At 43.1% G+C, this 23699-nt stretch overlaps 4 protein-coding genes across 5 annotated transcripts; 3 read left to right on the top strand and 1 right to left on the bottom strand.

The window, feature by feature from the left end:
- Nucleotides 1-5351: 5351 nt before the first annotated feature.
- Nucleotides 5352-11187, top strand: LOC133888323 (UDP-N-acetylglucosamine diphosphorylase 1-like). The gene is made up of 15 exons (XM_062328515.1): nt 5352-5699; nt 6281-6335; nt 6444-6595; nt 6704-6743; nt 8543-8632; nt 8719-8831; nt 8950-9024; nt 9254-9293; nt 9382-9464; nt 9539-9616; nt 9709-9852; nt 9935-10002; nt 10292-10406; nt 10509-10665; nt 10785-11187. Exons 1-15 carry the CDS (start codon nt 5526-5528, stop codon nt 10880-10882), a joined length of 1482 nt encoding a protein of 493 aa, XP_062184499.1. The 5' UTR covers nt 5352-5525; the 3' UTR covers nt 10883-11187.
- A 2000-nt stretch (nt 11188-13187) lies between these two features.
- LOC133888276 (small ribosomal subunit protein uS17) lies at nt 13188-15280 on the bottom strand. Its single transcript, XM_062328454.1, has 6 exons — nt 15129-15280; nt 14435-14475; nt 14247-14347; nt 13827-13971; nt 13644-13733; nt 13188-13452 (listed from the first exon to the last, which is right to left on the bottom strand). Exons 1-6 carry the CDS (start codon nt 15138-15140, stop codon nt 13356-13358), a joined length of 486 nt encoding a protein of 161 aa, XP_062184438.1. The 5' UTR covers nt 15141-15280; the 3' UTR covers nt 13188-13355.
- A 282-nt stretch (nt 15281-15562) lies between these two features.
- LOC133888274 (uncharacterized) lies at nt 15563-19815 on the top strand. Of its 2 annotated transcripts, none has more exons than XM_062328452.1 (10): nt 15563-15802; nt 15932-16154; nt 17172-17243; nt 17495-17584; nt 17702-17744; nt 17886-17992; nt 18213-18308; nt 18850-19040; nt 19125-19194; nt 19316-19815. In XM_062328452.1, the coding sequence occupies exons 2-10, from the start codon at nt 15942-15944 to the stop codon at nt 19421-19423; spliced, it is 990 nt and encodes a 329-aa protein (XP_062184436.1). In that variant the 5' UTR covers nt 15563-15802; nt 15932-15941; the 3' UTR covers nt 19424-19815. The 2 variants fall into 2 exon arrangements, with proteins under 2 accessions (XP_062184436.1, XP_062184437.1); XM_062328453.1 differs by having other exon boundaries at nt 15563-15837.
- A 968-nt stretch (nt 19816-20783) lies between these two features.
- Nucleotides 20784-22624, top strand: LOC133889269 (uncharacterized). Its single transcript, XM_062329779.1, has 2 exons — nt 20784-21322; nt 21926-22624. Exons 1-2 carry the CDS (start codon nt 20973-20975, stop codon nt 22422-22424), a joined length of 849 nt encoding a protein of 282 aa, XP_062185763.1. The 5' UTR covers nt 20784-20972; the 3' UTR covers nt 22425-22624.
- Nucleotides 22625-23699: the final 1075 nt, after the last annotated feature.

The following is a 23699-nucleotide window of genomic DNA, read 5'->3' as shown; positions in this document are numbered from 1 at the left end:
AATGGAGTATACAGATAGAAAGTCACTCAATGATTGTAGTTACTCTCTGAAGCTGCAGCTGCCATAATAAGTTGAAGATTCGGCCTTATCATCTGATCCCATGCTCTCTCATGATGACCGCAACTTCTAACAGAATAATGCCCTAATCCACAGCATTAAGATAGTTTTTCCACTTATCTTTCCTAAGCCCATAAACAAGAAGCATATTCTTTGGATACGTTGTAATATACGCATGGTACGTACAAAGACAAGAGACTTTTGCTAGCAACTAGACATTTGTTGTTACTTGCTCTAGGTCAGCTGTCAAATTTTCACCATACATTTTCTTTCTCTCTTTTTCGGTTGCGGTACTATATATATAAATTTGTAAAATGCTTCCGTCTTTTTTGGTTGCGGGTACTATATATATAAATTTGTAAAATGCTTCCGCCCCTTAGTTCTCTGGTACACCGACAAATAAGTTTTATTTTCAGAGGAGTTTTTTTTCCGTAACCTGCGAAACTACTGTTCTGCAGTGCAGAATCGGCCCCAATTCACAACAAAGAGACCAGACAATGTACCGAACACTGATCACCACTAGTAAAGACCCAATAAAAAGATATTAAAATTGACTCCCTTTTAAGTAATTAGATATAGCTCAGATTAAACAGGACAATTTGGATAAAGAAAACCTCCACTTTTCACTTGGTTCTAGACAAAATTTATAGCTTCTAATTACAGACTTGAAAGACCTACATGGATGGAGGTGGTTAAGACCAAGTTCATGCTCATCTAGACGTTCTCACATTTGCCTAGGAAAAAAATAATCATCTAAAATTTAAAGAGGGTTTGATGCCAATTAATCAACAAGGTTCTCTAGTTCAGAGGTCAAGTTTGTTGCAGCCATGGGTCCTAGCATGACAGCGACTTCAGACCTATGAATGAATGAAATGATGATGCGTTTATTAGTCAGAGTCAGTACAACACTAGCGACTATATCCTACGCGCTACAGCACAATGCAATTGCTAAAGCTGACCGGCCACAAGATTAGGAGCACCAGAAACCAGCGCTTCACTCTTATAATCAGAGCTGATAAGGCCGACAAATCTGGTGTTTTGTGGTCCATGATCACTGAAATGATGAACGCCAACTAGAAGTTCTTTTAAGCTTTTTTCAGTATCGTTCCTTCAGAAGTTTTGGGATTGAAGAAAACAATTATAACTGTGTGCTTTGCAATCAGAACATAGAAGAAACTACATTTCATCTCTTCTTTGAATGTAGTTTCAGTGTTCGGTGTTGGTCAGCGATTGGCATACACTGGAATTATGACCTGGATTTCTTTGAAACGCCGCAGAGAGCCAGAACAGCATTTCAACATCTTTTCTTTATGGAGGTCTTCTCTATTGCAGCTTGGGAAATCTGGAAACAACATAATGCTAAGACCTTTGAGAGATCGGATGCAAATTTCAGTAGATGGAGGGATTGTTTCCGTGAGACAGCCTTTGTTCAAACCCACAGAATGAACTCTTCTCTTAGTCAGTTACTTGTAGCTTGGCTTCAAAGCTTTGTATAGAGTTCTTCCTTTTCTTTTCCTTATACTCTTGTTTGTGGCGGTGTACATCTTAGTTATGTAGAGGCTGAGATAACTCTTATAGATTGTATTAGTTTGATGTAATGATAAGAGTTAATAAAGCTATATTTTTTAAAAAAAAAATATGCTCTTGTTTTTGGCTTTCTCTGCCTTTTTTTTTAATAAAATTTCACAGTGTGGGCTTCCCTGTTTTCCGTTCAAATAAAAGTAGTAGTGAGATGAATGCAAGACATCTCGGACAGAAAAGGAATTCCGAAGAGCAGTCTTGGCATGTGTATGCATATCCTTGCGTGCTTGCAGAGCAACAATCCAATGCAAAGCCTGAACAATTCACTCCCTTTTTCTTTATTTCCTGTGCCGATGCATGCATCGCCCGATCTGTGAAAATCTTTTCGTGCCTGCTACACTACCGGGTGGTTGGTACTCGCCAGTGCGGTTGCATCTATCTACCGTCCAGTGACAGAAACGCTCCTTTCTTTTTAGCAGCGGCAATGAGCTCTTTCGGCTACTTGATGGTCTGCTAGCTCGGTTCAAGTGACATGCCACCAAACCAAAACCACTAGATGATATGGTTGGTGCACAATGCTCACAATCACAAGATGGTTCAGCCAGGCCTCCAACTAATTAATCACACATCATGCAGATGTAGGTACATTTTCAGTTTTTTTTTTCTATCTATACTTCTGTTTGTTCATGTTTTCACATCATGGAACTTGTGTTGCTGTTGAGTGAGAAGTAAGCAATTCTCTCTTTTTCGGATCAAGAAGTAAGCGAGTGTCGAATGCAATCGACGGGGGGTGGGGGGGGGGGTGTAGGCTACATCATGCATGTTTTGACAACCGATAAAAAAGGAGGAAAAAGACAGGAATGCTTTTTCTCTGGGTAGGAACTAAAAACTGACTTGGAATTGGAAGCTTTTGGTCCAGCAGCTTGGTGTCGGTGATCCACTGTAGCTTGATCTGCCTGTTGCTCCTTTTTCTCCCGCTACTCATGTTTGACAGTGCTCCATATTTGATAGAGCTCTTCTGATTTAAATTATTTAAAGGAAATACTAAAAATGATTTTTTAAGATAAATTTTATAGATAAAGTGATTTTGTAGAAGAAATGAATCAGAAGAAACTGATTTTTTTTAGCTCTTAGCATCTAGTTTATTTAAAAAAATTACTCTAACGAAATTACTCTGAGAGCTAAAAACTACACATTATCGTTTAATAGAGCTTCTTTGACTCCATATAAGAGCTCTGTCAAATAGATTTTTACTAAATCACACAGCATAGCCATATTTTCCTAAAGAAGGTACATCATGTAGTCACACGTTCAATGCATGTGTTTTACTGGGGTTTCCTCGCTTTAATTTCTTGAATTTGGAGACCATGAAGTTTGTAAAAGGGGAAGAATAATGTGTGAAGTAATTAACAGATGATATTGGACAAATGCAGCAACTAACCCTTCTTGTTATCATCCATGGATTGAACTGAATTGTAGCTTGTTTTTTACGTATATTCTCCATGAATGAAAAGTTTTGTGTGCTCGGCACTTGGCAGACAGTCCTGTGATAAATGCAAACGTGGGCGATGAGAGAGTGAATGCGAGTTAATTGGAACTCCCAACTGGGCGAGGTAGGTCTGGTCATCAAGCGGAGTGGACACTCATCAGTCATGCACGCAGTGGATTTTTTACATTTTGATCTTTTTTAATATATTTTACCAATAGATCTCTGTAAAAATAATTTTAAAAATAGATATATTTTTAAGCGCCATATCATTTGATGCCGTAGTTGAATAACACGATGCCGTAACATTTGACGTCTATTACCTATTTTCTATTTTGGATATAAAAAATCATACATGGTACCTATGTTATTTAACTACAGTGTTAAATACCATGACGTTGTAAAAAGGATTTATTATTTAATATTATTCCTCTCTAGATCTATCTGTAAAAAAGTTTTTTAAAAAAAGGAAAATTCTAATAATCTCACGCTCGTATAGAACTATAGAAGAGATCATTAGGTATTCAGTGACAACCAGATAGACATAGATTGGTTATTCACTTTTTTTGCCAGTTTACCGAATGGCGCACTCCAAAATATCATCCATCCGGATGTTATCCCTCAAATGCCACTCGGGCCCACATTTCCGTCATGCGCCATCCCGCTTGCCGTCACGCAGCGCCGAGCTCCCTTCTCTCCGCTATCGCGCCCGCGCCGCTATCCTGCCGTGTGCGCAGATGTGCCGCTGCCCGTCTTGCACTCTGTCATCGTGCGTAGCCGCTCGTGCACCCTACTGCCGTCTGCACAGCCGCTAGCCCGCGTCGCGCGTTGTCCCTTCGGCGTCGCTCCTCTTGTGCTACCCGTCTTCAAGCCGTCGCCGACGAGCTCCCGACCTTATTTTCATCGCGCTCTGCTTCTCTCCACCGCGCCGCTCGGGTCTGGTTTTCATCTCACGCCGCCGCAGCGCAAGGTCATCGCGTCGCGCCTCCGTTCTCCCGTCACCTGGCATCTCGGCCAGCAGCCTGCTCAACCGCGCTCAGGCTAGAGCGCCGTAGCATGCGTGTGGCGCCCTGATTGCCGCTTGGTCATGCTCTACCGCGCCACACTCCACCGCATGTCCTCTCTGTTGGCCCTTTCCCCGTCGAACTGTCGTGCCATCCTAGCTTCTGCGTCACTCAATCGCTGGTGTACTTGTCTCTGGCGTAGCTTGCCTGCTGCTACCACCACTCAACCAAGGCCACCGCGCCACTCGACTAGCCCGTCCCTCTCCGGCGCTATCTTCTCCCCAGCGCCCCCTTCTCCCTGGTGAGCCCCAACCACCTGAACTCGAGCCGCCGTCAGGCTGAGCCCCGCTGTGCCTGGCCACTTTTTCTCCCTGGCCGGCTCCCCTCTGGCGCCGTCTCCTTCCCCTCCCCATCGGCACCCATCTCCCTCCCTCCCTTCCTTCCGTCGCCCGACCGAAGAGACAGCACAAAGGGATGGTGTTGCGCGGCGTGATGAAAATGTGGACCTGAGTGATATTTGAGAGATAAAATCCGGATATATGGTATTTTGAAATATGTCATCCGGTAGAGTGGTAAAAATATAATTAACCGGTATATATAGGCTCCCTGGAAGCAAAAGAATTTCCAGAAACCCGTAACAGTGTACTGCACACGCTCCATGCCTCCATTGGAGCAAGTGTCCAAGCTGCAAGGATATATACTACTTTGTGTCCCATCATGCTTCATATATTGCGAGTACTTACATGGCTGAAGATTATAGGATTAGGTACCCTCTAGTGACCCTCCGTGTCATTCAAACATTGGGTTGGGTTCGTGAGTAAGTGACGTTTTATCCATCCTTTCATCATGTGATTGTCTGATTAAGGAAACAGGAACAAGAGGGTCCCGAAATGGGCAAGCACTGCTAACGAGATGGATGATCTTTCTTAAGCAGTCTTTGGTCGTCGTCCCAGGAGTCACGACGCTTTTGTTCTGTTTTGGTGCCTGAATTCTGCAAGAACTCAGTTGCAGAATCAAAATTGCCTGAAATTTGTTTCTAAAATCCCACTGCGACGTCAAGTGGAGCCTAGGAACTATGAACGGATAGCTAATTCGTACTCAAGGAGGGTCTAGAATCTGATCAATATGTAAACATATCCATAAAGAAAATGACAGGATTAGATTTTTGTTGGAGGAACATCCAACGGCATTTGCTGTAATCTGCTCCCGTCCAAATTAATCCAGAGGGATGAGACGGGACACATGCAGAGGCATCACGCGCGGTATATAACCACGCAAGCAGCCAACCCACCAGCGATCCAAGAACAATCCCTTCGGCCGAGTTGGCATCTTTGGCCAACAAGCATATCGTTGTCTAATCACAGATCTCCTCTCTCTCTCTCTCTCTCTCTCTCTCTCCACCTGCCTCCGCCCTCCGCTGCTGCTTGCTTGTGTAGTTGTGCGTTGCGTGGGAGGAGATGAAGGAGGAGATGGTGGTCGGCTTGTCGGCGCCGGGGCCAGTGGGGAGATGGGGCGCCGCGCCGCCGCAGGCGCTGCTGGAGAGGATGAAGGACTACGGCCAGGAGGGCGCCTTCGCGCTCTGGGACGATCTCTCGCCCGAGGACCGGGAGCTCCTCGTACGAGACATCGAGGTGAGAGTCCAATGCGCCGCGGCTTGGGGTGTCCGGGGCCAAGATTCCGCGTGTCGCGTCCGCAGAGGGAAAGATTTGGTTTTGCTTCTGAATTTCGCGTGAAAGCCTGTTCTTGCGTTGGAATTCTTGGCGAAATTTGTTTCGAGTCGGCTTGTTGTTGGTGAACTCTTTCCCCTCGTCGAGGCAGCGCGCGGAACTTAGCTTTGTTGTGTTTTAGGACCAATTCTGCGTAAAGCTTTGTTTTTGTGTCGGTATTCTGCACAAAGGCTTTGGTTCCGAGTTGGGATTCTGCATATAGATTTCACTCTTAGTTGGAAATGTCTCACTAATAGTTTGTTCGATCTGATTTTGAATTGTGAGCTAGGTTAAGATTTGGGCAATAAGAGGATGATTGCACTAACAGTTTCCATCAGTTTTCTCTAGGCAATTCCCAATTTCCCGTTCCCCTCCAATGATTTTCATCAAATTTTCCCATGTAAAATAGCACAAAGAAAATCTGCAGCATTTTGTTTGTTCTGCCATATTACCACTCTGACAGTGGCTAATGGTGCTATTCATACTGTGTGCTGTATTTTTTTCAGAGTCTAGATCTTTCAAGAATCGATCGGATCATTCGACGCTCACTTGGATCACAAGGTGAGAGGTGGACAACTTAATATTCATTGCTTCATGAAGAACACTATGTCACGTGTATCTTTTAGTTGGCATCCTCAGTTATGTGGTGTTCTCCCTAAACAAACACAGGCATCCCGGTGCCTGCTGTGGAGCCCGTGCCAGAATCCAGCGTCTCGAAGGTGGAGGACAGGTCTCCGGAGGACAAAGAAAGATGGTGGAAGAAGGGGCTGAAAGCCATTTCGGAGGGGAAGCTAGCAGTTGTCCTTTTGGCTGGTGGTCAGGTATTCTTAATTCTAAAAAATGTCTTCTTCTAGATAGCATCATATCTAAGCCTACACTGAATTGAGACACTGCCTTCATGGTTTGATTTATTCTAATGTTGTGCTCAGGGGACTCGGCTTGGCAGCTCAGATCCTAAGGGATGCTTCAGTAAGTTGATTCAATCTGAATCCTTGTATGTTTTTTTCGAAACGAACCGGCAGGAGAGCTGCCCCTTATATTAATAAGGAGAAGCAAAGTTTACAAAACCGTTAGAAAAAAAGGAACAAAAAATCCGACCGGAAACACCGGTCGGATAAGGTAGAAAGACCTATTCTCCCAAAAAGAGACGCCCCAAGCGGCGCTATCCTGCAGATGTCCAAATGTCTGCCTCCTCTCTGATCCTCTGGGCTAAGCTAAGCGTAGATTGCTCTATTTTCCTAAAAATCCGCCCATTACTCTCTTTCCAAATTTCCCAGCTGGAAAGGACAATAAGAGATTTTTAATCCCTTTTTAGGGATGCTTAGGCTTGTTAAAAGAGATCACCATTGGAGCATGGTTGTTGACGGCATCCATGAAGAAGAATGCAAAGCTGGTTGAGCGATCTGATCTGCAATGAGGTCCTAAACCCTTCTAGAGAATCTGCGCTCCACGAATAAATGATACTGGCTTTCCAGGATGCATCTTCAGAGCAAGCAGAGTGGATTGTGAGGCCATCCTCTAAGAGAAAGCCTGTCAGCAGTCCAAAGCTGCTTTGAAGAGCCAGCCAAGCAAAAAATTTACATTTTGGAGGGGACCAAACCTTTCAGATGATTTCTTGAAACTCAGTGTCCAAGACACCATAAAAATGTGCTTTGTATGCGGAATCAGCCGAATATTCACCTAAAGATGTGAGCTTCCAGGTTATGTCATCGCAGATGCTTGGACATAGCTCGACCTGCCGGACTCCAGTCCAAAGGTCCACCATCTCCGTGATAAAGTGAGCTGTCACTCCCACCATGGACTCAGGACACGGTATCCATGCATTATTAGTAATGGTCTCCTGAAGGGTACAAATTTTGGCCTTTGATTTCTTAAATACCAAAGGGGCTAAATCCTTTGAAGCCAAGCCGAGCACCAAAAAGAAATGTGCTCATCATTCCTAACAGTGATGGTGGTATACGTTGCAAATAGGAGCTCATTCGTATCATTACAAGGGATTTCCGATCCCACCCCAGACAGAGGTTGGGACTTCCATTGTTGCCAAAGCCATCTGAGACGAAGGCTTCTAGCAAAGCTCTCTATGTTAAGAATGCCTAGGCCGCCTAGGCCCATCGGTCTGCAAACCCGCTTCCAGTTGACTTTACATTTGCCACCCGTTAGCTCTTCCGTGCCTGCCCAAAGGAAACGCATTCTAATCTTGTCCAACGCCTTAAGGACTTGCTTTGGGGGATTGGTGGCACAAAGGAAGATCGGTTGAGAGGAGAGAACCGACCTGACAATGGTTAGTCTCCCACTTGGCGCCATAAGCTTCCCTTTCCACCCAGCGAGTGAGGCCCGTGCCTTATCAAGAATCGGCTAGAAATGCACCTACTTCAGTCTCCGTACTGTTAAGGGAAGCCCAAGGTACTTTATAGGAAAGGCGAATCCTTGTATGTTACTTGACTACGCACATCAAATGTGTAGTGTTATGCATTTCCTTTTCCTTTTTTGGAACCATAGAGATGCATACTATTGCTGCTGTGAATTATTTATTGTTCTAAATATTATACTTTTGTCAAAGACTAGCACTGTATTTCACATGTTATCTATTTTGCATGTATTTATGTTGTGACATTTCATTAGAATGGCAAAACATGTGTTTACTTCCTCATCTTAGTTCAGCCATATGGGGGTCTAATTGCCCCTTTCTTGATAATTATAAGTCCTATTTTGTTTTGATGGATATAACTTCTTCCTCTTTCTTTCTTTCTTTCTTTTTTTTGCATCAGGTATTGGACTTCCATCTGGAAAGTCACTTTTCCAACTCCAAGCTGAACGGATTTTGTGTGTTCAGAAGCTGGCTGCTCAATCTAGCGAAAGTAATAGCTCTTAATGCAACATCATTTATATTATCTATCTGTTTGATTGCTTCACATCTTAGCTTCAAACTGAAAATAACTTGCAGGTCCAAGTAACATTGTGCCGATCCACTGGTATATAATGACAAGCCCCTTTACCGATGGCGCCACTCGCAAATTCTTTGAAAGCCGTAAATATTTTGGCTTAGAAGTTGACCAAGTAAGAGCAAGTAACAAATTTTTAACATATTCCATGGAATTTCAACAAAATGGTCAAGACTTCCAATTCACTACTAAGAGTTTTCTTACATAATCAGGCTTGAACCTTTTCTTGGCAGGTGACATTTTTCCAACAAGGGACACTTCCGTGTGTATCCGCTGATGGCAGATTTATTATGGAGATACCATATAAGGTGCCATCTTTTTTCATTTCTCCACTTTCTTTTGACCTTGTACAGCCAGGAGGCAGAGTTTTTTTTTTTTTTTTTTTTGCACCTTGATTTCTGAGTTTGACTCACTGAGTGGGATCACTAAATTCAAATGCTGTTGCTACTTTTGTTATGGATACAATGTTATTTCATAAGGGTATCTTCCTATGCTAAGTGATGTCTTTCTTGTTCTGCATGCTCTGCTGAAAACCAGGTAGCTAAAGCTCCTGACGGCAATGGTGGAGTTTATGCTGGTAATCCCCATGAAAGTGTAACAGCAATTGTATATCATTTATTAAGTAATCCTTCTGACGCTTAGTTTTCTACAATGGCATCACACAGCATTAAAGTCTAAAAAGTTGATGGAAGATATGGCTGCACGGGGTGTAAAATATGTAGATTGTTATGGAGTTGACAACGTGCTGGTGAGCATGTGCATTTGGAGAGAAATCCTTCTGTTTGTTTCCTGTTCATTTTCTAATTAATGTGATGCATGTAGGTCCGTGTTGCAGATCCGACATTCCTAGGGTACTTCATCGACAAAGGTGTTTCTTCAGCTGCTAAAGTTGTTAGGAAGGTACAATCAAATATTTCTCACGCTTCATCAACTGGTGGGCTATCATTTACTGTACCATGCTCGTTGTTGATAGTCAATTGCATACTGAACAGGCTTATCCACAAGAGAACGTTGGAGTATTTGTTCAACGAGGTCGCGGTGGACCTCTGTCAGTGGTTGAGTACAGTGAAATGGATGCGGCTATGACTACTGAAATTAATCAATCAACAGGACGCCTTCGTTATTGTTGGAGCAACGTATGTTTCTATCCTTCGCTTCTCGCTTCCCATCCCTCCCTCTGAAGTATAACAGCTGTATGAGTTTTTATTTCCTTTGTAGGTCTGCCTGCATATGTTCACTTTGGACTTTTTGAATCAAGTGGCAAACAGCCTTGAAAAAGACAGTGTGTGAGTATTCTATAGTTTTCCTTCGTTCCGAATTTCGCAAGTCTGCCATTAACAATAGAGTAGACAACTACATTAGTTACCTAGTTGCAAATGATGGCTTTTTTACTCTTAGAGAGTGACAACTATATTTAAAACTTGAAGCGCAGGATAAATCATAGAGTTCCACTTCGTGATTTGTTGATAATCTGTAAGGCATGTCATGGGCAGTAATTTTACCTGACAATAGCCAAGTATAATCACACATTATATTACATTGTAGCACCTGACATTTGGAAAATTTTGTGTCCAGATATCATCTAGCTGAGAAGAAGATTCCTTCCATCCATGGGTATACAGTGGGACTGAAGCTTGAGCAGTTTATATTCGACGCTTTCACTTACTCCCCATCCACGGCACTTTTTGAGGTTTGAATTTTCAATTAATCATATTTTACGTGTTGTCCTTTTTTTTGTCTCTTAAGTCTTAAGAGCAGAATAAACTTACTGGTGCATTTCTGAAAAATTCAGGTCTTGCGGGAAGAGGAATTCGCACCAGTAAAGAATGCTAACGGTGCAACGTATGACACCCCTGATAGCGCAAAATTAATGCTGCTTCGTCTCCATAGCAGATGGGTAGTCGCTGCTGGTGGCTTCTTGACCCATTCTGTGCCCTTGTATATGACAGGTAATTTTCTGCCGGTGCCCATATTCGGAAACTTATGGAAGAGACTTGTAATGAACGTCCAAACAACGTTGACTTCCCTGACCATTTATCTCATGATGCTTCCTTGCTTTGACTCATAGGCGTCGAAGTTTCTCCACTTTCCTCCTACGCTGGAGAGAACCTGGAAGCAATCTGCCGCGGACGAACATTCCATGCGCCAAGCGAGATATCATTTTAGGTGCACCAGTTCATGACTGCAACATTTCTGTAACTGCAAAAATGGATGGAACAGTGCCGCGCAAGGATTGCAGGGTCTGCCTGTTTCCTTTAGGCATGAGATGGATGGATGCATTAGAGTTTCAGATACCGGTCAGCTTCTTGTTGTATACTTGTATGTTCGATGAGTATTGTAATGTAGAGCTCAAATGCCTTTTTTTTTGTTGGTTTGTGTTTGCTCATGTGTAGATCATTTACAAGTTTTTTGCCTGCTCGATGTCGAAACAATAAGTCTTTGGAATGGCATGCCTTAGCATCATTCACATCCATATGCTTCGCGGCAGAGAGAAACTTGGGGCTACTTATTTCAAAGTTCCCCACCTCGGCCTCCTACTTTATCGACACCTGCTGCCTTCGCCTTGTAGTGGATATGAAAAGGATAAGCTGCCAGGCTCAGATCTGACAGTCCCTGATCAACATTTGTTGTCGGTTCTTGCTGCTCCAGCAGCAAACCCATCCGTGTTAATCTTCTCACAATCCATTATGGTGTCAAGTATTGTGGCTTTGGAAGATGAGAGAGGTGCTCTGTCAGTTCCTTCCCATTGGCACCGCATTTCTTTACCCACAGTGCTCAACTGGAAGCTGCCATCTCACTTCTCCCTCGCTTCCTGATGGCACAAACACACGACTGGAATGTCCCGGGCGCGCGACCGGTGCTGAGCCACGTACAAGGTTAGCTCCAATGCCCCACGGCGCGCGCAGGCCTTGCGTGCCCGGCCAGTCGGCGGCTCCTTCACCGGCTGGATAACGGAAACGATGATGATGAAGAGATTAAGACAGCTGTTTATCAAGTTTTTATTGTTCGGCTCCAGCAACCGACCGTTTCCGCTTCTTTCAGATTGTAAGCATCAGTGATGCCCTGAGGTGGCGTTTGGATACCGGGAAATGAGGGTTGGAAAGGGATATGAGCATTGGAATATATCTAAAGCCATATTTGTTTGGAGGGAATGGGACAAGAGCTGGGTTAGGGAAAGGTAAATGAGGGGCTCATATCCCACCTATCGTAATCCGGTGAGGGAGGTGAGTTTAGTTGGGATATGAAACTTGGACGTAATTGTCAATTGTTGCTCGTTGGAGGGGCTGCTGATGAAGTCTATTGGAATAAGGGACAATTTGGTTCAGAAGTTTTTATATACCAATCCCAAACTTGATGGATCCAAACAAAGTATAGGGTTAAAAACTTATTTCCTAAATCCAAACCCAGCACTTTATATCCAACAACGTTTTCATATCCCTTTCCCAACGTTTATCCAAACGCCACCCGAGAGGAGTAAATTAGGATAACTTAAAACTAAGGTTTAAAACTATACGATAAACCAATTTTAATTTCTATCTAAACGTACTTTAAATTTATATAGTGTTTCTATTTTACCGAAAAACAAAATTTTGTACGAAATTCTAGTAACAATAAATACATAATAGTAAGTACAAGAAATACATACGGAATGTAAAGGTAAAAAAATGCAAACACTCGCACAGCGACTTTTCCCCTCTCCCGATTGAATAACCATGGCCTTGTTTGGCACAACTAAATTTTATGAGTTTTTATTGAAAACTGTTCATGGCTTATGCCAAAAAACTGTTAGTTTTTAAGAGAAACTTATAAGTTCTCAGCATATTAGTTTTTTTTAAAAACTACTCTCAACTAGTTTATCAGATTTTAGTTCGTTTTATCAGAAACTAGTTTTTTAACAACCAACAGTAAAACAGTCTGTTTGTTTTAGTTCATAACTCTGAAAAGCAAAAAAACAACAATAAACTGTACTATGAATAGCCATTAAAGCTCCCACTCGCAAATAAGGCTCCTACTAAATCTAGAGTTGTTTAGCCATACCATGTTTTTTCAGCCACTACGTTCGAATTTCTGATGCGAATTTGCAACTCTTTAGCGTTTTGTGTTGCTCACAGCCCTCGAGAAAGTTCTCGTCAGCAATGTCCACTCTATAGAATTTTGGATCGCACAAGACTGCAGCGTAGTCTATCCAGCTTTGTCACACGCATTCCAAAGCTTTGTTGTTTGGACTGTTGAGCAAAGCCATAGTTCGGTCCGACTTCAGAGCACATGCTCTGTACAAACGTTGTCCAGAATTGCGATCTAAGGAGAACTGTACGACAGAAAACACATCACAAAACCACAAAAGAGCAAACGCAAAGCCCGATTTTTGATATGTTGATGTCATGGTCGACAGCAGCGTAGCATCAATTGGGGACAGCTACGACGGGGCAAGCACCACAGCCACAACAGTACGGGGTAAACAATACAGATCTCAGCAACAAAACTCTGCATAAGTAAATTCCTTAAAACAAGTTCAGACGACGAGACTTCATTTTGATGGGAAACAATCTCCAAATCATAGGTCGAAACAGAAGCCTAGCAGGACTTTTAAGCAAAAAAACCTCCATTCTATAGACTAATCATGGACCGGAGTCTAAGCTCAGGCTGCAGTGAAGGCCTTCTTCCCACCGCTGGCGCCGGTGGTTCCAGCTGGAATGACTTTCAGGACGTTGAACCTCACAGTCTTTGACAGGGGCCTGTTACATTGCAGAAATGATACTTCAGCAATGAACAATATTCCCTTGGCAAAAGGCTATCCAGTGAATTGAAAACAAAAGTTTAACAACACAACGGTAGTTCTATTCTATAGGTGAATGTTGGAAGGCTAACATAGTGTTCATTTGATTCACAAGTGACATACCAAGTTATGAGAGCATGCGAGTATTACCTGCACTGGCCGATGATGACATGGTCACCTTCCTTGACACGGAAGCATGGGGAGATGTGAGCTGGAATGTTGGAATGCCTCTTCTCATACCTGCAACGTGTACAGATAACTCATGTATTAGAAACATGGAATTTCACTTGGAAGCGAAAATATAAATCTAGGCTTCACAAATAGTTCACTTACCTCTGATATTTCTTAACGAAGTGGAGGTAGTTCCTGCGAACAATGATGGTTCTGTTCATCTTAGCACTGTGGCATGTTCCAGCAATAATTCTGCCTCTGATAGAAACTGTTCCAGTGAATGGGCACTTCTTGTCAATGTAAGTCCCTGTAAAAGGAAGAGAAACGAAAATTAAATCATCTGTCAACACTTACAAGACACAGGGCATATCCTATCAATGCATTATCAAGGTACATCATAGTACTTGGCACCATGACCTTGATATTGTTTTCTAAATTAGCAAATGAGAAGAAAAAATAGGCAACCATTGAGAAGAAAAATTATGAAGGCCACATCTTGTCCTTCACTATCTTAAATAACATGCCAATCTTCGAATTCTAGAACTTTGAAGATAGAACAACAAAACAAAGAATCAATTATACCATCAATTGCCTCTCTGGGGGTCTTAAAGCCAAGACCAATGCTCTTCCAGAATCGGTTGCCTCCCTTGCCTGGCTTCTTACCCTTGCCAGATTTCTTCGTGCTAAAAATAAAACACAATTGTTCGTTAAGATATGTATATTAATCATCAAGAACAGAAAGCATGCAGGGAGAAGCAAAAAACCCTCACCTGAGGAAAACCTTTGGCTGTTTGAGGAAAGCCTTCTCAGTCTGGAAAATGGGTAGATGCAAGACATTAGAACTATGAAACAAGCAGCTGGAAACAACTTAGATTGCTTATATACAGGAATAAATAAAAACTCATAAAGTATCTAAATGATACAGTAATAGCTTAGCTCCAAAATAAAACATACATGATCACACTATTATAAAAAATGCATCACATAACTAGTGCACAGTAAATTTAATAACTAGAATAGCCACGACACCATCGATATGGCATGGTCAGGACTCCGAATGTTACCCGCATAAAATGGAACTGCAACAATCAAAATTTTATACCACGTCTCATCAAACTTCAATGTTGGTGATAGTTTACAAGTACCACAATAATCATGTCCCGCGAATAACTAACCAGCGGCACCCCAACATTCAGAAATGATAAGTGAGATTTGCAAGTGCCAGTACACAACCCTACCACACCTAGTCCACCCTAAATCATAAAACCACACCAAATTCTTGTGGCCTCAAACTAAAAATCAGCAACGACCAGGCGGCACACGGGACCAGACCAGACCAGACCAGATCAGGAGACGCGCCCATCTACCCACGCGAATGCGCGTCACATAGCGAAGAACTGGCCCTAGCGAGTGACACCGAGCGGCGGAAAACGACGTACACGGGAGACGCGAGTGGAGCGTTACCTGCTCCGCCATGGCTGCGCGGTGGGCGTCGAGCGGCGAGGCGGCGGCGCGCGGAGGATGCGGAGCTGAGACTCGGAAGGAGGTGGCGGCGCCGCGGAAACCCTAGGGCGCACTCTTATAGCGCAGCCTCGTTGGCGGAAGCTTAGGTTTTGCATAATGACCCCTGTAGGTTACAGAATTTCTCGACAGGTCGCGTGAAAGCCCAGCCCATGCGGCCCAAATCGGTGCGGCCCATAGACTAGCAGGCCCGGCCCATTAATGTTGGGTTAATGCAGCGTCCGTTACTACAGCTTTGATCACGCCGTTCGCGCGGTGTGACACCACCCCCGGAGCGGCTCAGGCCCTGCGTTCTCGCTGGACGGTCCGATCTCGTAGCCGTTCGACCCTGTCCGTCCGTTGGTCAGACAAAGGCCCCGAGATCTCTCCTCGGCCGCCCTAATCCCCCCCCCCCCACCCCCTCCGCTCATCTCCCGTCGCCGTCGCATCACCGCCGACTCGCCGTCGCCTCTCCCTCCTCCTCGTACTCCTCCACGCCGTGTCCGCGGCACCACCACCGACCTATTCTGTGGAGTTGCCGCACGGCGCCGCCCGGGAAGGTCTGGCTGAGCCGTCCGTTTCGGGCTCAAGCAGCCTCAGGCCCTCAGCCACCGCGCCCGCCAACCGCGGGAGCTAAGGTTAGCGTAGTGTAGATCCACCCGGAGTTCGATTGGTAGCTCGATTCGATTGATTTCGCGCCCCCCTGATTCGTCCTGTGCTGGAGACTTGTGAAGGAATTTGTTATGATTTTAGTTACGGTTGTGCAGTTGAGGTGACATGGCGAACCTGCAGCCTTCCCTCACCATCCCGCCCTCGTTCGCCGGGGCCTCGCCGCCGTCGCCGTCCCCGGTGGCTGGGAGCAGCGGCAGCATCGGACCCGCGCTGGGCCAGGCGGTCAAGGACAGGAATAAGATGGCGTCGGCGGAGCAGCTAGTGCTGGACCTCTGTGACCCCGAGCTGCGCGAGAACGCGCTCCTCGAACTCTCCAAGGTTCCCTCCGCCGCAACTATTGTAGCCCCACCTCGTGAGGATTTTTTTTTTTAAACTCCTCGTGAGTAATGCTTTGTGCCTTATGATCTCTAGTACATAACAGTGACGTGTATTGTGGGAATAATCTCTGATTTGGTTTGTTGAGATAAATTTGTGGAATTCAGTTTCTGTTGTGATATATGGCTGCGCCCTAGTGACGTTATGTGGTTTTGTCGTAACGAGTGACCTAGTTTAATTTTGGTGTTTTGGTGTAAGGTTTACTGTAGGAGCGTATGGTTAATGTGCATTGATTGTTGCCTGATTGCTTCTCTTGATTCTAGTCTCAACTTTGTATATATATATATATATATATATATATATACTAGTTTTCCTATATATGGGATTTGTATTGTAGTATCTTATAATTACTAATGAAGTATATTTAAAGTGATAAAGAAGTATAACACACGTGTAAAAGTGGTATATGAGAGGTGGGAGTACATACACCCAGGAGTACATACTAGTTTTCCTATATATATATATATATATATATATATATATATATATATATTTGATCAAGATGTTAGCCTGTAAGACTTATTTGTTATAGACTTAGTTATTTCCATTAGCTCATATGCATTTTCATGAATCGTGTATTGCTATTGCAAATTAGTTGCTAGGGTATGAATGGATGCCCAAATAAATGGCTTCATTGCCAAGAATGTTGGGTGAGTGTGATGAAGAAGTTTGTAGTACTTTCTTTATCCTCTATGCACTGCTTCAAAAATTGTCTGCCTAGCCCACCAAATCAATCAAGCACTACGTGCCACCCTGCCACTCGCCTGGCACATAGCCTTTTTTTTCTTTCGAAAACACCTCATCTGTGATAAGTGGTAAATAACTCACCAGTGGTCCGTTTGTAGTCAATCTGTTATCAAATAATCCTGAACTGAACACATGTAGGTTGTATGTTCATTACCATTGAATGGCATTTTGCGAGGCACAACTACTCAATATCTAAATGAATCTACTTTTCAGAAAAGAGAGATATTTCAAGATCTTGCCCCGTTGCTGTGGCACTCTTTTGGCACAATTGCAGCGCTACTCCAGGTATGCATAGTTTCCGGCCCTTCTGTAGTTTGGATTTGCATGCTTGAAATCACAAAGAACTAGAAGCTAGGCAGTTAGCTTTGAGGCTACTTTATACCTTACTTTGTGTTACTGTGATATATCTGCTATTGAGCTCAGTCATTCTTTGTCGTAGAAATCAGCACTGTGTTGGTGGCCTTATTACTAATTTTAATGCAACTTATTTGGGTTTAAGTCAATCTTTCTCGCTTTCTATATTTGGCACTTTACAGGAGATTGTATCAATCTACCCTGCACTTTCACCTCCAACATTATCAGCTGGCGCATCAAACCGAGTCTGCAACGCACTTGCGCTTCTTCAGGTACACTTTTACAACTAAGGGGTTAATAGCACAAACTTTTGGCTGCTGGGGGGTACATTGGATTTATGGCATACAATTATTGTTTAACTTTTGTTTGGCTTCTTTTAATTATCTTAGTGTGTCGCATCGCACCCTGAAACAAGGATCCTTTTCTTAAATGGTAACAATCTCAGCCCTTTGCATAATTTAGTTTAAATTCATTGATGATGGCGCATTGTTAATTCTCCCTCCCAACACATATATTTTTGGCATATTATAATGGTATAATGTAAGTAATATTGACAAAAAATTATTTTTTCAGCTCACATTCCACTGTACTTGTACCCGTTCCTTAATACTACCAGCAAATCTAGACCTTTTGAGTACTTGCGGCTTACCAGCCTGGGTGTCATCGGTGCTCTTGTAAAGGTAATCCCTTCTTGGGAGTTTACATGAACTAGCAAATCCATTATAGTACATCTGCCTCCAATGATGGATATGTGTTACCATATAGCAATAGCAACACATTACTACTTCTTGGGATGTGCTGTTCATTTTGTCCAAATACATGATGATATATTGAAGTCCCCACTTGTTCTAAAAATATCAATTCTGCAAACAAGAATGTAACTTCTTTGTGATAATGCAGGTTGATGATACTGAAGTCATCAGTTTTTTGCTGCAAACTGAAATAATTCCTCTGTGCTTGCGAACCATGGAGATGGGCAGTGAGCTTTCAAAAACTGTATGTAGTTAGTCATCTCAATTCTCATCATCTATCTCTTCTGCTTAGCACTGGAAAGGCATAATATATTTTTTAATATATTTCGCTGTCTGAAATTTATCTGGAGTACTACTTTGCTACCATGAGTTATCTTTAGGATTTTCTTGTCCTATACCATTTTCTCTCTGAGAAGCCTTACCACCTTTTTATTCATGAGCCTAAAAGGTGTATTGTAAAAGGATCATCCGAAGCTGTGTGGCAATTCAGGGACTATCTTATGCTGCTAATTTTAGTGGCAGATTTTTATCACATGAACATACTGTTTGTCATCTGGTTGGCACATAAGTATTGCCATTTTCTTTTCTTTTCTTTTCTTTTTTTTCAATGTCTCTTGCGCATAAGCAACAAGTATTTGAATATGAGCTTAGGAGGAGCCTAGGCTTCTTTTGGTGGTGGAGTTGGGTTTAAGGCCGAAATAAGTCTCATGGACCAAACGAGCTCTTATTCAACTAAGTTTATAGCTGTCACTTCATCACTAACTTGGCCAGATGTGCATATGCAGGTGGCAACCTTCATTGTCCAAAAGATTCTTCTAGATGATGTTGGGCTGCGCTACATTTGTGCCACTGCTGAGCGTTTCTTTGCTGTAGGCAGTGTTTTAGCAAGCATGGTTGTTTCACTTGCTGATCAGCCCTCCACAAGGTTGCTGAAGCACATAATTCGATGTTACCTCAGGCTGTCAGATAATCCCAGGTTCGTTTTATCATTTATATTTTGTCAAGTTATAACACATATATATCCTAACGTTGTAATTTTTTATTACACTCTTCGGCGCAGGGCCTGTGCTGCACTGCAAAGTTGCTTACCTGACATGCTGAAAGATGGGACATTCACTAACTGTCTTAGGGTGAGTCATACTCTTAAGTCAGCTGTCGCCAATTCATTTTTGCTCTCTCCACTAAACTAATGATACACTTAACTAAAAGTTTCAATCAAATACTAAGTATATTGACTTACTGCAAACACAGGATGACCCAGCAACAAGGCGTTGGCTCCAACAACTGCTTCATAATGTGACAGGTGGAGGCATGGGAGGAGCTCCTCAGCCAGGCCTGGATCACATGATGGGGATGTGAAGCAGTCTAGATGTTGCAATTCACAACAATAATGCATCATCTCACAGTGAATGCAACTAGAGAAGAGGTGTCAGCTGTCCAGAAGAAACTTGTATGGTGTAGTTAGACTTTCTGAGGGAAAAAAAAGAAAGAAAAATTGTTATGTTTTATCACCATAAGCAGTTAAGTTGATGTGCTTGTCATGTAATGCTGTAGAAATGAGCACACCAAGCTGCTCTTTTTCTTTGCGTGCACCTGAAATGCTTTTGCTTTGACAGTTCAAGTCCTAAGGACAGAGAAAGAACTCCATTATGCGAAGCTCTCTACTGATGCTCAGCCGATCAGTAACTTATATTGTTTTCAGGTGATGCCGTAAGAAGCATACTATAAAGAAGTGTGCAATGTATGCTGTATGCCGTAAGAACCTGGATTCGAAGTTCTCAATTTGAAACCAAGAAAAAACTAAGACAAAAACATTTTCTACAAAATATTCAATAGAACAAAACTGAAACTTTCAGTCGCAAAGAAACAAAATTTTAAGTTTTAAATGGAATATAAACCAAAGCCTCACCTGGTCGAGTTAGGCAGCGAGGATGTAGTAATTGATAGCAACAACTCTAACAAAATTGGTGAAGATGACAATTTAAAAGGAAAGCAGTGGTGTCCATGGAGCATGGAGGCAGAAGCAAACAGGAACTCGACGGCGGCAGTACACATAGGGGTAGGTTTTGGAGAGCAAGGGAAAGTGGTGAAGAAGAATTGCAACCCCACCTAGAATATTTCAGGTTCAATTAAGAGAAAACTTAGATCTCAAAGAAAGAAAATTTTGAAGTTTATATTGGAAAGCCTCACTTGTTTGAGATTTGGAACCATCGGTCTTGAAAGAGGCGGGCGGCAAAGATCCAATGATTGTAGCAGCAATTTTAGCTCAATCAATAAAGATGCTAGGTAAGAGGTACTGCAGAGTGAAGCTAAGTCTATGACAAATATGGATGTAAAAGTTAAATCTCCACAACTACGGTACACATAGGGTAGAGTTTAAAAAATAAGAAAAATAATTAAAAAAGAGTCATCCCTCTTTCTATCCTAACTAGTAATAGGACCGACGTTAAATGGTCACAAAAGGTTTGAGAAATAAGGAAAATAATCGAAGGAGAGTCATCACTCTCTGTCTTAACGGGCCGACGCTAAATGGTCACGATGCACTGAATGATACTTGGTGTTGGGTGCGGACCATATTAGCGTTTTCCATAGCAAATGTTAAGAAAAGTGCTATAGTATAGTTAAAAGGTGAAGAATTGTAAGGGGAAATGAAAAGAAAGGAAGAAAAACCAGGCTACCGCACCACGTCGGACCAGTAACTCACACCAACAATCTTTTCTCCCACACAGGCTCGCTGCAGCTTTCAGAGCCACTCAAATCTCCACACATAGGAACACAATCTCCCAAGAACGCAGCCCAATTGGATCGATACTTGGAAGCTTTTACATGGGACACCGAGGCTCGTAGACGAAGCAGAGAGAGGAGACCAGAAAAATCAAAAAAGCAAGAAGCAGGGAGCCAATCGGCCATGGCGTTCCTCCTCCCTAAGCTCACCACGCCGTCCTGCAAGTCGCCCCCGAGCCCCCTGCTCAAGACGCAGCTCGCCCTGCCGGGCCATGGCGGCGGCAAGATCCACGGCTCGGGCTCCGGCGCGGCGCAGGTGGCGTCCCCGGGCCACCTCAGCCTCCTGCTCCTGCTCAGCGCCTCGCAGCAGGCCGCCATCCCCGCAGCCAAGTCCACGGCGACCAAGAACCGGAGCAAGGGCGGCGGAAACCCGCAAAGGTCGGACTTTTACCTCAACCTCGGGACGGCGGTGCGCACGCTGCGGGACGACCTGCCCGCCGTCTTCGTCCGGGAACCCAACTACGATATCTACCGGTGAGGAAAAAGAGGCCTTTTTCTTCCATGCCGCTATTTCGGTTTTATTTTGGATTAGGCCTCTGAGAATTGATCGATGTGTATGTAGTACGAATTGGAATTTGTTAGTTTAGCTCTGATTGATGATGGAGAAATTTTCAAGTACCGGTAATCGTAGCTCGGTATTTCCAGTGGATTAAGGTCAAACATAGACATAAATTTGTGCAGCTTACCATTCAGTGTTCATAAAATGGCTAATCATGTAAAACTGTTGATACCACCATGATTCTAGAAATGAAAAAACAGTTGGTTGTTGATTTGTTCTGCTGCTGCAGTGTTAGCCTTTTAGAACTGATTATTTGTCATATTCAAGATTGACAACTGAATCAATTGATGAACATCCACCGGTTTATCACTTAGTTCTGATGCTACGCTGTTAGAGTGCAATGGGATGCAACAGTCCATCATCAGCAATTATGCTAGTTTGAGTTTGTAATCATGTCTGACAAGAACGCTAGGGCTGCGTAAATTGCATCTCTTGCAAACTTATCTCTTTGTAGGCATGCTCTACATACTTTTTCATGTAACAGTGGTGACCGAAAATGTTTTTTACACATATTGCAGTGAAGACATCACATTTGTCGACCCACTGAACACATTCCATGGGATCGACAACTACAAGACAATATTCTGGGCACTTAGATTCCACGGGCGTCTACTGTTCCACGAGATTGGGCTTGACATATCACGCATTTGGCAACTGACAGAGAACTCAATAGTTGTCCGGTGGGAGCTGTGGGGCACCCCACGTGTCCCGTGGGAATCATATGGCTGCTTCAGTGGCACGTCGAGGTACAAAGTTGACAGGAATGGAAAAATCTATGAACATAAAGTCGACAACTTGGCATTGGACTTCCCGCGATCTGTAGCGAAAGTGGGCAGCATTGCTGACATGGTAGTCGCCACATGCCCGCCAAGCCCGAATTTGACATTTTGGGACTTGGTTGGGACAGGTGATGGGTGCTCATGGACAAAGCTTTACGAAGCGGTGGTGGAAGCTGTGGAGCGAGAAGGCCATAGTTCCACTGGCATTGGCATTGAAGGTCTAGTAACTTGTTCATAGGATGGAATGAGCTCCAGGACTAGTTGCTTGGTAGTGAGTTTTCCTAGGGAAAATGTATAGAATGTGGATACATGAATCACAATACTACTAGTATATCTTTTTATACTGTAGCTCTAGAACAACAAATTTAGATAAAATACATGCTAGATGTCTATATTTGATCATCCTTGTCACATTCTGGGGTAATGCTTTCACGCTTATATCCTGTGAGATCCACGGATTTTGAGCAAAATATGATTCTTAAAACTTGCTGATTATGATTGCAATATTTTTGAACTGCTTGCTCAATTTTCAAAGAATTTGGCAGATTGGGTTGTGAACAAGTGTGAGGATTCATGAACGGTGAAGAGCCCTCAATACTGGGTGAAGAGTTCAGAAATAATTTTACGGTACCTCACTCTGTGACTCAAGAGTGAAGTACTGAACTTTGAAGATAGTATGGTAGTGTTTCTGGGACCATAATTTAGGCTTACAGGCCGCAGCACAGGCATGTAGCTACTTGCTGCTGGATTTCTTCTACAAGAAATAATTTTGTTGAACTACGATAAGTCTTAACAGAAGTTTTACTGTTGCTTAAGTCAACTGATTATGAACGTCTGTTAAAAAAAAAATCATGCACTAGAATTTGCCTCCGAAAAGCTAAGAGTCTGACAATGGATCCTGAATTAATGCATCTGAAAAAAATGCATTCACTAAAATCTCTTCTGAAAGTGAAAACCTATCAGGCTATGACCTTTCATCGAAAAGAGATTGATGGCATCATTCTCGAATCCTGTCTCTATCGAGTTAGATTGAAAGTATGTTCAGCATGAATGATTGACAGGCGTATCAGGTTTGCAAAGAACAAACTTTTGCAATTTGCTAACTTTATTCGTTGAAGTACTGTACGATGCATTACTTCCCTTAACAAAAATTGCCTTGGTACTTTATCTTAAATTATTGACCTCAAATCATAGGTGGGTGCTTCGTTTTGTCAGATTAGTTTACCAACAACAATCAGTACGATCGATGAAAGTCAAATGAGGTCTCAACTCCCAACAAGGTTTGTTCTTTACTCCTTCAGAGGCGCAACTACCCTAGCAAACTAATCCTGATGCCATCACGGCATGCAGATCTCAGTAGGAAGGTGTTGGATCTGTTACAAGGTAGCATAGTATATTTTAGTTTCTGCAAACCCCCAGGTTCTTTATCTCTTAGAGAAGAAATCTAGTTGTTAGACTTAGGTGACTCACAAGTCAAATAATCTGAACTGAATTCCACAGTCATGCCTTGACT

This window comes from Phragmites australis, chromosome 13 (genome assembly GCF_958298935.1).
Source record: "Phragmites australis chromosome 13, lpPhrAust1.1, whole genome shotgun sequence".
Lineage (NCBI taxonomy): Eukaryota > Viridiplantae > Streptophyta > Magnoliopsida > Poales > Poaceae > Phragmites > Phragmites australis.
This window is presented reverse-complemented; position numbering and strand designations above follow the sequence as displayed.

Excerpts from the sequence above, each read along its gene's own strand:
- LOC133888323 (XM_062328515.1), top strand. The coding sequence starts at position 5,526 with ATGAAGGAGGAGATGGTGGTCGGCTTGTCGGCGCCGGGGCCAGTGGGG. Across the intron at positions 6,336-6,443 it reads ACGCTCACTTGGATCACAAG|GCATCCCGGTGCCTGCTGTG; the intron begins GTGAGAGGTGGA and ends AAACAAACACAG. Across the intron at positions 9,294-9,381 it reads CAATGGTGGAGTTTATGCTG|CATTAAAGTCTAAAAAGTTG; the intron begins GTAATCCCCATG and ends GGCATCACACAG.
- LOC133888276 (XM_062328454.1), bottom strand. Across the intron at positions 14,348-14,434 it reads CAGCCAAAGGTTTTCCTCAG|CACGAAGAAATCTGGCAAGG; the intron begins GTGAGGGTTTTT and ends TTTTATTTTTAG. Across the intron at positions 13,972-14,246 it reads CCCCAGAGAGGCAATTGATG|GGACTTACATTGACAAGAAG; the intron begins GTATAATTGATT and ends TTCCTTTTACAG.
- LOC133888274 (XM_062328452.1), top strand. The coding sequence starts at position 15,942 with ATGGCGAACCTGCAGCCTTCCCTCACCATCCCGCCCTCGTTCGCCGGG. Across the intron at positions 17,244-17,494 it reads CAATTGCAGCGCTACTCCAG|GAGATTGTATCAATCTACCC; the intron begins GTATGCATAGTT and ends GGCACTTTACAG. Across the intron at positions 18,309-18,849 it reads GCAGTGAGCTTTCAAAAACT|GTGGCAACCTTCATTGTCCA; the intron begins GTATGTAGTTAG and ends GTGCATATGCAG.
- LOC133889269 (XM_062329779.1), top strand. The coding sequence starts at position 20,973 with ATGGCGTTCCTCCTCCCTAAGCTCACCACGCCGTCCTGCAAGTCGCCC. Across the intron at positions 21,323-21,925 it reads CCCAACTACGATATCTACCG|TGAAGACATCACATTTGTCG; the intron begins GTGAGGAAAAAG and ends CACATATTGCAG.